Source organism: Phyllostomus discolor, chromosome 3 (genome assembly GCF_004126475.2).
Source record: "Phyllostomus discolor isolate MPI-MPIP mPhyDis1 chromosome 3, mPhyDis1.pri.v3, whole genome shotgun sequence".
Classification (NCBI taxonomy): Eukaryota; Metazoa; Chordata; class Mammalia; order Chiroptera; family Phyllostomidae; genus Phyllostomus; species Phyllostomus discolor.
The window spans coordinates 54,952,787-54,966,443 of NC_040905.2; the positions used below are offsets into that span (position 1 = coordinate 54,952,787).

The following is a 13,657-nucleotide window of genomic DNA, read 5'->3' on the forward strand; positions in this document are numbered from 1 at the left end:
ATGAAAAAGAACAAGCTACAGTGTTGGGAGAATGTAGATTAGTGAGTAGGTAGTGACATGTGATAATGGTATAGATATCTAACGGGAATTAATAGTATGAGACTGGAAACATAGATGTAGTCATATGATACAAGACTTTGGTTATAAACTGAGGAATTTGTAGGCAGTAGGGGGACATTAAATGTTCAGTTTTTTAAAAATGTATTTGTTTTTGTTTGCCTTAGTGTTCTTAATGTAAGGCAAATGCAGATTAATGTTGTAGGGCAAAGAGATAATCATACTAGTTGGGCTACTATAATAGTTTAAGAAAAGGGAAAGAAAGGGCCTGAATTAGAGAAATCACAATAAGGAAAGAAGAGTAGGAAAGAGTTTTGGAAAGATACTTCTGGAACAGAAACATCTTACATATATATAAACAAACATGAAGGGCAGTGTAGAGTTGTTTGAAGGTACGTTTTTTGTTATTTTTAATAAAAATAGATTAATAGTTAATTATATAAAATACTGTCTTAATGTCTTCCCCTTTAGGGCCGGGAAGAAGATCCACATGAAGGCAAAATGTGAGTTTGTGTTAATTATTAAAAGGAAAAAAATATTGTAAACTACTAATAGGATGACTTTGGCCAAAAAATATTTATTAAAAAAATTGATACTTTTGGAGCTGACTTCATTTTTTTATTTGGCTCAGGAACTGCTGTTTAAATATTTTCTCATGAATCTAGTAATAAAGTCTTAATTTGAAATAATGAAGATAGCTCATAGCCATATATAGCTTTTACATCAGCAAACTAAGGACTTTTCAATATATATTACATTAATAACATTATAAATGTCAGAATTCCTCACATTTTTCTTTATTTTCTTATTGATTTATCAATAGCATGTTTTGTTTTTATCACCGTGCATTTTGTGGTTCAGTATTTTCGGAGGAGCAGAGACCTTTTCCTCAAGATCATGACTGTTTACCATATTAGTAAGACTGTGCAAGGACTTTCTTTTCATAATCTCTTTAGGCTGATTTTAAGTACTTTGTAGCAGGTTTTACTACAGCTGCTACTTGCCACATTTGTTTCTTATATTACAGAAATTATAGCTGTAACCAATAACCTCTTATGGGAAATCACTCCATGTGGTATTTAGCTTTGCTTTAATTTTATTTTTGTCCTTGAAGATCTTTACTCTTAATCCCAATTCTTCTTGACATAAATTATTTTAATATATCACTTGTTCATCTTCTAATATCTTTTTGGCGGAACTTTTTTTGTCAGCAGTAATGGGTAGAATTTAAGGCTTGCCTCTCATATTTTCTCATTTTTTCCTAATCATTTGAACGTATAAAAATATTAAACTGAATGAATACTCACTCTTGCAGTCACATTTAGTTCCCTACTCTTCCTTAAGAGAAACATATTTTTCTGAGTTTATTCTCTATATCGTTCTGTGTAACTGCAAAATAGGTTCCCAGTGAGGCTGTACATTGTTGACTGTTGACTGAAGTAGTTTGACGTTTCCCCACTACCTCTATCAGGAGTTACAAATTCTAATTAATGCCTAGAGGGGACATACAGATAATGTAAGCAAATGAAATAGGTCAGGTGTATATATTCCCATTTTTCTCAAATTACAGTAATCTTGGTCTTATTTTCTCTCTCAATAGAGATCATGGTACATGCAACTGTTTTCCTACTGTAAGAAAACAACACTGCAAGTGTGGTAATAAATGGCAGCTGACACTCATTCTTTACATTAGGGAAGACTGGGAAGTCAAAAATGAGAAAAGTGTTTGCCTGTACTGTGGTCACCACTCTAACTGATCTGTGCAGGAATTGAGAGTCTAGGGTTGTGAAATTCTGTTGTATTTCAAGAGCAGCTAGAAATCTGTATTTTTAGTGCTATTAACATAATACCATATATTTACTTAAAAAAAGAAAACATGTCAAATGCCAGTGAAATGTCAAATGCTCGTAAACATTTAAAACTATAGCCAGTTTTCTCATAGCATAAAGTATCCCACTTTCACTTGGAAATCTTTTTTTAAATTTAAAACCATTGTGATTGATCAATTTTTTGAACTTTACACTTTTCATTAGGTATTTAGCATAAGCTAAATTTGCATTGTTGGTTTAAGTTTAATTTGTCAGCTTCTTCTAATTTCCTAAGGTGGGGACTGACAGTGAAACATTCTCAGTAACATCCACGAGTGCCCTTTAAGATTAAATAGGTGGTATAACTTTAGCTGTGTTTTTTTCTGCTCCCTATTTCCATTATATAAGTGCCAAGTCCTGGTCATTTTATCTCCTAAAACATTTCTTGATTGTGTGCCTTCTTCTCAGTATCTTAAACAACTGTATTCTAGGTTAGACACTTTTCAATCTCTTACCAGGATTTGATGTAGCAACAACCTCGAAGGTGGTCTTTCTTAATTAATGCTTTAGTCTCTGCAGATCTGTTATTCCAATAGCCAGAATCATTTACCTAAAACATGTATCTGACTATCACTTTTTCATTTAAATATTTTAATTGGTTCTCTACCATCCTTGCCTTAGTAAATTCTGAAAGGACCCTCTGATCTAGCCCTTGTGTGCTTTTCTAGTTCTACCCTTTGTCATTTGTAGTATTACACTCTCCAGTTTATATATATGCATATTATGCTTAATATGCATAATATTTTCTCCTTTGCTCAAGCTACTCCCTAGGCTGAATCCCTCCTTTTTTTTTTTTTTTTTTTTTTTTTTTTTTTTTGAGAGAGAGGGAAACATTGATTTGCTGTTCTACTTACTTATGCGTTCATTAGTTGATTTTTGTATGTGCCCTGACCAGGGATCGAACCTGTAATCTTGGCATGTGGGGACAACTCTCTAACCAACTGAGCAACCTGGCCAGGACCTCCCCTCTATTGTTTTTGGTTAATTCTTATTCTTACTCAAAGACTTAACTCATTTTTTACTCTTCTCAAGAAATCTTCTTTTATTTTATACGCTCTATAGAACTGGTGCCCCTTCTCTGTTATTCCAAAAATGCTCTCAGCACATTGTATTTATAGTCATATAGTATTTGTGTCCCTTTTTTGTACTAGAATGGGGACTTCCTAAGAAACAGAGATTTATCTTTCTGTCATTCATGCTAACCATGTGCTTGAAATACATACATGTTGTATATAGGTAATAAATATATGAATGAAGAAACTAAAATCTAATCCTTTCAGAAAACAATATTGCTTATTCTGTAAACTCCCATTTGTTATCCTTCTCCCCCCACTTTGAATGCCATTTTTCTCCTTTATTCTAGCTATAAAATTATAGGATTGGCCTTTGAGGTCATTTAGTCAACTCTCCCCTGGAATGTAGAAGTCTTATTCTAGCATTTGTAGTCAACAGTCATTTAGAATATAATTGAATGCAATATAGAACCTTACTACCTTGTACTGCTCCAGTTGTATACTTTCTTTATATTGATCATAATTTGCATCATGAGCCCTGGGTAGTGAGTTAATGGTTGGCATAGAGTTAAAGAGAGAATTTAAAAGCTTGACATTTCATTCATTCCCATTTCATGTGAAAAGGTAAAAATTCAGTTACATTTTAATACTTTGATCAGTAATAGTATAGATAATTTAAAATAGTATGAGTAGCCTCTAAACCTGTAACATTGGGTTTTAGAGTGCTTATATCTTTTAGTCTGGTAGTATTTTTACTTGCCTACTTGCTCTTTAAGTCTCTATTAAAAATAATAGGCCTTGAGAATATATGGCAAAGCAGTAGAGAGTTGATCTTGAATTTTCAGTTTTGGTATTTACATGTGTTAATCAGCTGTGTATATAATAGTCCTTTAGGTAAATAAGAGGAGATCTTAAGTAGTTCATATACTAGCAATTAATTTTTTAAATGAGAGGTGTTATTTTTATTTTAAGGTAAAATGCAAATACTTTATTATATGTTATGGATCTTGATTATAATGCCATTTATGATACTTTCTAAAGGCTTACTTTAAGTATACAGATATAAACTTGTAGCAGTCAAATTTGATAGGTCATCAGCTCAAATAGAATTAGGAATACTAAGTTATTCTTTTCTTTCAGTTCTTGATTATGGTATTTACTTTTTCTAATCTATTTAATCTTATTTTCTGATTTTCAGTAAAGTATGAATCAGCCTTGTTGATTTTACTTGGAGAGAGAACTTAGCACATATATTATGGAAATTCATTTTGAGAGAAATAAGAGAATTTAGCCCCTTTTTTTCTTTTTCTGGGTAATTCCATGGTGGCCTCTAACTGTACCATCTCTCCCTCCCAATAAAGAGAAAAGAGAATGCTAGCTTTGATGTAAGGATGTAACAGTTTGTCATTATCAGGATTAAAATCACGCTGTTTTTACATTGGTAATTAATACGGAAATTGTAGCTTATACTGGATAGTCCCTGATTTTTCTTGTTTTATTGAAATTATATATGTTTAGAAAGTGTAGTAACATAGATGTAAAAGGAATTATTTTATTATGTCAGATTGAATTACACTAATGTTGATTATTTAGCTTTGATTGTGTAACAGCCAAAAAGACTTTTTATTTACATATTTAATTTGTTCTCTTTTTAAGATGGTTCCATGGGAAAATTTCCAAACAAGAAGCTTATAATTTACTAATGACAGGTACTTGTATATTCATTTGCCTTTGTTTAAAAAGAAAAGAAAAGAAAAAGCAATCTATTTAACATGTGTTTTGCCTTTTGCACTCATTTATATTTATGCATATTGTATTTTCTTGCCGAGCACAGAGAAAATGGTGTTTTTGGTGTTGTTAGTTGAAAACATACATGCAGTTTAATTACATTCAGTGAAGTATGTTTTCCTTCTGCCCTAAGCCCCTTTCTTCTTCCCCAGAAGAAGCACCAGATGAGTTTTTTTTTCCTGAAGTGTTCTGTTGTAGTCTTCCTCACCCCTAAATACATCCCCCATACATACTGCTCCATACACACTCACAGGAACATGCAACATACTTTTTTTATGTTAGGATGTATTTTGGGAGATTATTTTATATCTGTAAATATAAATTTTCATTCTCATTTTTGATTATTGTGAGTTTTTCATTGTATAAATACCATAATTTATGAGCAGCCTCTTATAAAGGAATATTATGCTGTTTTCTTTTTCTTTTTTTTTGCTGTTCAGCTGCAGCAAATGTTAATTGCATTTATCTTTGTTCACTTAAGAATTATATAATTGGGCGTTATTTAAAATGTATTATTTTTTAACATTTCCCAAAATTCTGAATGTAGAGATAAGCAAAGTAAAAATTGACTTGTATGGTGGGTTTACATTTAAAACAAAAACTGTCCTGTCATCATCTTAATTAAAAACCATCTTAATTAACTTCCAAGTATTTTTAAAGTAAACTGTATCATATTGGGATCTGAGACAAGTTTACATGCAATCTGTAATTGAGAAGTCTTGGTTCTTTAAACAGCCAGAGTTCAATAGTGTGTATTTGTAGTAAATAAACTGCTGATTGTTAAATATGTTATTTGAGTGATTTTAAGCTATAAGGCATTGCATTTTAGTGTAGTTACTGCTTTGTTCTTTTGAACAATTTGAGGCCGTTTTAGAAGTGTTCAGGTTTTTTGTGAGAATGTAGGTTAAGTAGGTTAAAAATAAAAATATGATAATGCAACATGGTACTAAGTAATGGAGACTAAATGCTCAACCAAAATGACATGTTACTAATTTTCAGTGGGACCAAAATGTTTATTTTAATGAAGGTACTGAATTTTGAATATCGGTTTAAGTGTGTACCACCAAATACTTGCACTCTTGTTTTAGGCATATAAAGGTGAAAGGACCTAAACTTAATTACCTTACATTAGTTTTTATTTTCATTGGGTTATGTGCTCTTTCAAGAGTCTGGTGATTTTTCTCCTCTGAAAAGTACACATAAGCACTTACACAGTTTTGTAGTAATTCCTATTCTTTATATTGAATAGTCAAGTTATTTCATAATGACTTGATAGTAAGTGCTGGCTAGATGATTGGAACTGTTAGTAACTTACAGGAAAATTACATCTGATATTATGAGTATTCATTGTATTTCCCTAAAAGCAGTCAAGTTCTGATCTATATCATTAGGACTTAAACAGAGAAAAGGCAAGAGCAACTTAGTGTTGAGTCACAGCCAATTGAAGATACCAAAAAGACATCTTTAAAGTTATTTTATGTAAAATATTTTCATATTTATTTGCTTCTACTTGACTTCTCAGTACCATATCTATTGAATGAAAATACAATGCATATGTATTGATTTTTATAAGGTACACAAATACTTCATTTGTTTTGAATCTACCTTTGTAAGCTTTTGTTACTATTTTATTAGTTACTATTTTAATGTTTAATCAAAAGCATTGATAAAGTACAGAGTACTCCTAAACAAAATTCACTGTAATTTTTTAGATTCTTACTAAGTGGGTTTGCAAACAGAATGTGGCAGTTTTAGCCATTATCCCCTGACTGTGCTTAGATTATTTTTTTCCAGCCTTGGCAAGTATAGACATTATTAACCAGAAGTCACTGCTGCAAACTTCTGCCCTGTATATTTATTTAAGAAAGACAAGCAACTTCCTGGATAGCTGTGACTCATAAACTGGAAATTTTTTTTGAAAAGTCTTAAAATTATCTTTACTATAAAATTTTACTGGTGAAAATTAGTATATGTTTATGACTTTTGAATGTACTTTTATAATTATAATACTTAACACTTTTTTCAATTTGATAATTAGGGAATAAAACTAACAGTCTAATCTTTACAGTTGGCCAAGTCTGCAGTTTTCTTGTGAGGCCCTCAGATAACACTCCTGGTGACTATTCACTTTATTTTCGGACTAGTGAAAATATTCAGCGTTTTAAAATATGTCCAACACCAAACAATCAGTTTATGATGGGAGGCCGATATTATAACAGGTAAGTTGTAAGAAGTTTTTAATTTTACTTTTGCCAAAAATGGTTGATATATCAATATTATATCATTCAAAAGTACAGTTTTAGACTTTTTAAAATTTAAAGTTTTAAGACCTTTAATAATTTAGTAGTAGTCATGGCTAAGAATTCTTTAGAGTGTCCAAAAAATGAATATATAGATAACTTGTTTCCTTCAAACAGAATGTATACCTTGTGCATAAATAATAAAAATATCACATATATTTATAAGCAGCAAATTTGCTAAATCCATGTATTATCTGTAGGACAGCAAAATATCTAGAAAGGAAAATAAATTATTTTAGCCTTGAGACATTTCAATAGAAAAAACATTCGTAAAGAATAACTGGAGTCTTGCTACAAATGTAATTAGGTTCTCAAACTGGTATTTCTTATTTGTAATTATTGGTTCCTATTTCTCACCTTTAAAATTCTAAGTAAACTCTTTGCTTGTCCCAAAACTCAGAATGGATTTTAGTCATTTAACTAGGTAAAATGTTAATAAAGAAATCATATAGCAGAATGTCACTTTTTTTGTATAATAGAAAATCGTCTTTCATTTTATGTCTGTCTATAAAGGTTTGCCCATACTGGATAATTCTAGAAGAACCTTGTTTTCCTCTTTGGAGGTTTGCATAAGATAAAATACCACAGCATGATTCTCCATCCCATTTACCATTTTTCTCAATTCCAGCTCAACCTTTGAGTATATAGGGATCCGATGACTGGTTTATCTGGAAAACACAGCGTAATAAAACAAACAAACAAAAAATACAAGTTCTATTTGTTTTCGAGAAGTTAAGTGGACAGTTAAAAAGTAACAGATGAAAGATGTGAGTGTAGAGAGATAGATCCTTTTGCACACCTTACACATAAACTGCTAGTGCTTCGACATGAGTCTGATGTAGACATCCTCACTGAATATCTAGCTAGTTGAAACTTGAGCTCTAAATGAAGGTAAATTAATTTTGCCTATTGTCCAGCTTTCTATGGATTTTGGCATATGTAAAACTGAATTCAAAACATGCACTCTTAACTGAATTATTAAATGTCCATCTTGATACTTTTTTAAAAGGTAAAATAATTTATGTAGATTTAATTGTAGGGGAAGTTCGTTTAAGACTGGACCTTCCTTATGATACACATTTTGCAAAGATATAAATTTTTCCTGCATATGGAAGCAGTCTGTAAAATACAGGGTGGGGAGAAAGTAGGTTTACAGTTGTTTATATGGAAGATAATAACAGTAATTAATAAATAATAATACAGGACTGTACTCTGTGTTTTGAGTATTCATAACTGTAAACCTACTTTTTCCCCACCCTGTATATATTTCAACTATTCTGTCAGCAGGAAGAACTATGAAAAAAATTAAGTGATATAATATCCAGCCATCTATATCTGTATTTCAATTGCTGTAGCTATAGGAAGAACATGAAAAAAATCAAATGGTAGATTAAGAGACATGTTTTTTGGGGGATCCCTGAAGTTCGCATCCTTATAGTATACTAAAGGAATGTTTAAAATTCTAGGGTTTAAGTACTCAGGATGATAACATGGCCTACTGATAACAGAGAAACATATTTTTGTATATTTAAAAAAGCTCATGTCATGTTAAAATTTGTGTTAAAATATATAATGTCATTTATTTGTAGTTTTGCTTAAAATATTTCCCAAATATAAAGAATATTTTGTAGCACTTTTAATCAAAGTTATCAAATAAGCCTTTGCTATTGTAGTAATTAATCCTACATGTAAGATTTGCTTCTAGTCTTCTTTAAAATTTGGTTCTGCTTTCACCTGCTATTTATGTTTTATAACCTAAGGCCAAATTATTATTATTATAAAAGCAGAATATATAAATGTTTTGGTGATAAAAATTCTTAAAGTTCACCTGAACTCACCACTTGCTAGTAAATTAATGCCATTTCTTCTCTGTCAAGTCTTCCTTTCAATCTAAGAAATACTGTTATTAAAGACTTTAAAGGTGGACTTTTTTGTTCTTTTCTCAGTAGTGATTTTTAAGTATGCCTATGGAAATTTGGAGTGTCTAAGGTATTCTGAATGTAAATCTGTTTTGGGAACATTATTGTTTTTCTAAAATAATGTGTATATTATGATTATATGTTCTCTTAATGTATTACAGTTATCTGCTTTTTAAAAAGTTGCAAATATATAATCTTTGCTAACATGGTTTGCCTATTTTTTCAAGATTTGCATTTTTTATGAGGCAAATTCTGTCAATATAAGTTATTTTTATTTTAACAGCATTGGGGACATCATAGATCACTATCGGAAGGAACAAATTGTTGAAGGTTATTATCTTAAGGAACCTGTACCAATGCAGGTCAGTGTTGTTTTTCTTATTGTAATAATTAGCATTTTATTTCAAAATGCAATTTGGTGGTATGTTTACATACACACTCATGCCTTTAAATTGGATAAAGTTTAAAATTGTGGATTATTCAAATTCTTTCAGAAAGTACATTGTAAGAGAATCTTAGTTTTTATTTATGTTGGTTCTAGATAATTAGGAAGTCCTTGATGACTTTTTGAGAATAGAAGCAGTGGTGGGGGCAGAAGCCAAATTGCACTGGGTCAAGGAGTGAGTTTGTTGGAGGCTAAAGTGGAGACAGCAAGGAGAAATCACAGCCAGGCTTATCTAGGTGAGCTTGGTAAGTAAAGAAACTATATAAAAAATGATAGCTGGAAGAAAATATAGGGCCAAGAGTTTATAAGCTTATTTCTTTATTTATTTGTCTATAGTTTTATGGTAAGTGAGTTTTGAGCATGTCTTTATACTGTGAATAAAGCCAGCTGTAAACAGGAGAGAGGGAATGGTGGGCGAGGGATGTACCAGATCCTAGAGAAGGCAGAGTGACTACTTGAACACAATAGGAAAAACTGGCCTTGAACAAGAGGGTCTGTTGAATATTAGTTCCTGAATGCATAGGGGGATTAATTAGCTTCTGTTTCTTTCTCATTATACTTTCTGAAGTGTGGTGGGAAAGGTAGTAGACAAAAAAAGGACATAGGCATGCGCTGCTGAATGGTGGGGATGTGTTCTGAGAAATGCATTGTTATGCAGTATGGTCTTTTCGAGACTGTCATGGAGTGTACTTACACAAACCTAGACAGCCTGCGCAGCAAGTTAGTCTACAAACAATATGAGATCAAATTATCACCAGAGAAATGATGCAATCAGGAGATGAGGTAAACATGAGATGTATGATGCTGCTACTGGCGTAATGCAGCATAATGTGTTAAAATAAACTTTTTAAATAGAAAGTTACATTCTATGCTAAAAATAAAAGTGTAGTAAGTACATAAATCAGTAACATAGTTGTTTATTATCACGTGTACTGTACATAATTGTATGTGGTAATACTTTTATATGACTGACAATGCAGTAGGTTTGTTTACAATACCATCATCACAGACATGTGGTAATGTACTGTACCACCACATTCTGACCACTGCAGTGTTCATGGCATCACTAGGTGATAGGAATTTTTCAGCTCTGTTATAATCTTACGAGACTTCTGTCATCATTGACCAAACTGGTTATGTGAGAGGTGCTTGACTATAATAGCCCAGGGACATAAAGGAGGATTGTGAGAGGTTTTGCGTATCCAGCTAAGCTTGTGATTTATATTGTCTCTAATGCCTTGATTTTTTCTCTTCCTAACAAGTTAGTTTCAGATGACTATACCTAATACTCATTGTAGTTGCTGAGGGGGGGATCATTATTCTGATGCTTAATGTAAATTCAACAGTTATTGTAACTTCTCACATTTTAATACAGGAGTGGGCAAAAGTAGGCTTACAGTTGTATGGAAATTAATACAAATATTAATAAATAGTAATACTATTTATTAATAATAATATTAACAACAATAATAATAACAGGATAACTATAATAATAATAACTATAATAATAATAATAATAACAGGATAAACTATTATGTGTACTCATAACCGTAAACCTACTTTTGCCCCACCCTATGTATCTTGCTTTATATCCTCATGCTTTCCTGGCAGAATGTAAGGTCCACAAGAGCAGGGGTTTTGTGTTGTATTCCCAGTGCCTAGAATAGTACCTGACATTAAATATGCAACCAATCTTCGTTGAGAATGGTCATCTGCTCTTCAGCAGGAAGTACCCATTTTACTCTCTGTATTATCAGTAATCTCTCTTGATCTCATTGTGCTTGTCGCTATCTTCCTGTCACTCTCACTTCCTGTCACTATTCCAATTCATAACATATGTAAGACTGTTTTTTTTTAAACCTGTAGTGTTGTATATGCTTCCTGGAAACCACTACTCAGGGTCTTTTTATTAGGGGCAGAAGTGCCTTCAAATGTCAGATCCTATGACTCATTCCCATTGCTATATCCTTAATTCTAATTCCCATTGGTGTTGAGTTAATAATGATTTTAATTTGTTTCATAAGTCCACAAAACATATTGGTCTACAAATTGTCATTTTTCCCATCATGAATTTTTGCTTAGAATTTTCTAATTTAATTTTTACAATTAGAAGAATAATTATGTGGTCATAATAGCATGTGGCATCTAGAAAACTTTTTGTACTTAAGTTTTAAGGTTTTTCAAATATAATTTTTTAAAAGATTTTAATTTATTTTTAGAGAGATGGGAAGGGAGAGAGGAAGTAAGGGAGAGAAACATTGATATGTGAGAGATACATTGACTGCCTCTTGTACACCCTCAGCTGGGGACCTGGCCTGCAACCCAGGCATGTGCCTTGACTGGGAATCATACCCATGACCCTTTGGTTCAAAGACCAGCGCTCAGTCTACTGAGCCACACCAGCCAGGGCTATAAGGTTGCTTTAATAATTACTACAAATATACAGTGTGCCCCATACTTGCATGTGTTACTGTTTGAGACCTGAACAAACCTCAAATTATTGTTTTTCATGTAAGTGCCTAGTAATGCACTGAATACTTCAGAAATAACTGATGCAGATTACAAAGCAATTTGATTACTACATAAAAACTATTATGTTCTTTGAAGGGTACTAGTTTGGGCCTGGAGTAAAAGTAGATTATAGTAGAAGTTTGGGGATCAAGACATATTCTTGTCTTTACCAGCATGATTATAACTATTAGAAAAGTCCTTTTGTTAATGGAAAAACTGGTTAGCTAGAAAATCAGCTCACTTCCCCTGAGATGACCCTGCAAACGCTGACTCGGAGGAAGGAGCTGGGGTATGAGCGCAAGAATCCTAGCCAGGTCTGCCTACTCTGCGGAACTAAAACTTTGTAAAAGACATTATACAAAAGCAGCAACCTTTTGAGACAATGCACCCCACAATAAAAATAACAGTTTTTGAGTATTATATGTTTTAGGCACTATTTCTTAAAAGTATTAATTAATGTATTTTATTTTTTTTAACATCTTGATGAGGTTGATACTGTAATTATGCATTTTTTACAGATAGGGAGATAGACCCAAGAGGATAATTAAATTACTTAAAGCAGTGAGTTTTAACAGACAGGGGGCCTGGCCCTGAGTGGATCTGCTTAGGGCCAACTGGTAATGCATGGGTTCTTGATTTTGTATAGGAAAGATTTCACAACACAAGTCCAGGTGACTGTGGGGGCACGTTTATTAAAGCTGGGGCAGTAAAACAAGAAAGGGCTTAGTAGAGAAGAAGCAACAGGAGAGCCTAGGGTGGACTGCCTTAGCTCACTGGGAATTCAGAGAAAAGTAGAACTTGGAGACCAGTTCAGAGCATTAGCCTCGAACAAGCTGCCAGTTGCCCATTGCTATAGAGTTTAGGAGAAGCACACCTGTGGGGAAAGAAGTCGGAAAAGCAAAAAGGAAAGGGAGTGTGAGTGTTGCTGCCCAGAGGAAGAGCACACATGCTGGGTCCTTTGTCTTGAGGCTTTTATTCTCTCTCTTGTAACAGGGCAGCCTGGGGTCCGGCTGCTTGCTGCTGCGTACAAACATAACAGAAAGATTTATGGGAAAGGAAAGAGGTTTTTATTAACAGAGTAACAGGCATTCCTACTCTAAGCCAACCTCTCCTGCAGAGCATGGAAATTCCTATGTTCTCAAAAAGACTGGAATTCAAGTCCATACCCAGAAATTCCCTTAGTTGCTTATCTGTCTTTTTGGAACTCAAGAGAGCCACACAAATGGGTTCCCATCCTCAGGTTCTCTCTTTCCAGTGTGCACTTGTGGATTTAACATTGCCATCACTTCGCACAATTCTGTCTCTCTCTCCTGGGGTCTGGTGTGTGCAGCCAGATCACTCTTGATGGTCGTGCAGGGGAAGCCCCATCCGTGGGTCCCCAGCGCCTGAGGCTGCCTGCATCCCTTGGGCTAAGGAACTTTCCCAGCTCATGCCTGTCTCAGGGTGAGAGAGTGAAAGCAGTCCAGGACCTGTGCCATGTGCTGCACAGGGTTGCAGTGTCCCAGGGCTTGTGCCAGGTAAGGCACACATCCTAGTGTGGGACTCTGCCTCTTCAAACTGTCCTCCAGCTGAGTGAGGCCTAAGCCCCGAGTGGGCTCAGCATCTGTTGGTCCTGTGAAAATTTCCCAACCGGGGTGCAAGTCAAGGAAGAGAGAGAGAGGCTTTTGTGTGCATTCTGTTTTCAAGTCCCCTCCCAAAATACTGTGCGCTGTGGGAATGTCCAGCTTTTCAACCAGTGTGTTCCAGTGTTGGCCAT

General features: G+C 33.6%; 1 protein-coding gene across 1 annotated transcript in view; it reads left to right on the forward strand.

Moving 5' to 3' along the window:
* RASA1 (RAS p21 protein activator 1) overlaps positions 1–13,657 on the forward strand; it is a 116,371-nt gene that overhangs the window by 61,813 nt on the left and 40,901 nt on the right. Inside the window, exons 6-9 of the mRNA XM_028528630.2 lie at positions 529–560; positions 4,595–4,647; positions 6,795–6,945; positions 9,229–9,307. Of these exons, the coding sequence (XP_028384431.1) occupies positions 529–560; positions 4,595–4,647; positions 6,795–6,945; positions 9,229–9,307 (315 nt within the window). The remainder of the gene's footprint in view (positions 1–528; positions 561–4,594; positions 4,648–6,794; positions 6,946–9,228; positions 9,308–13,657) is intronic.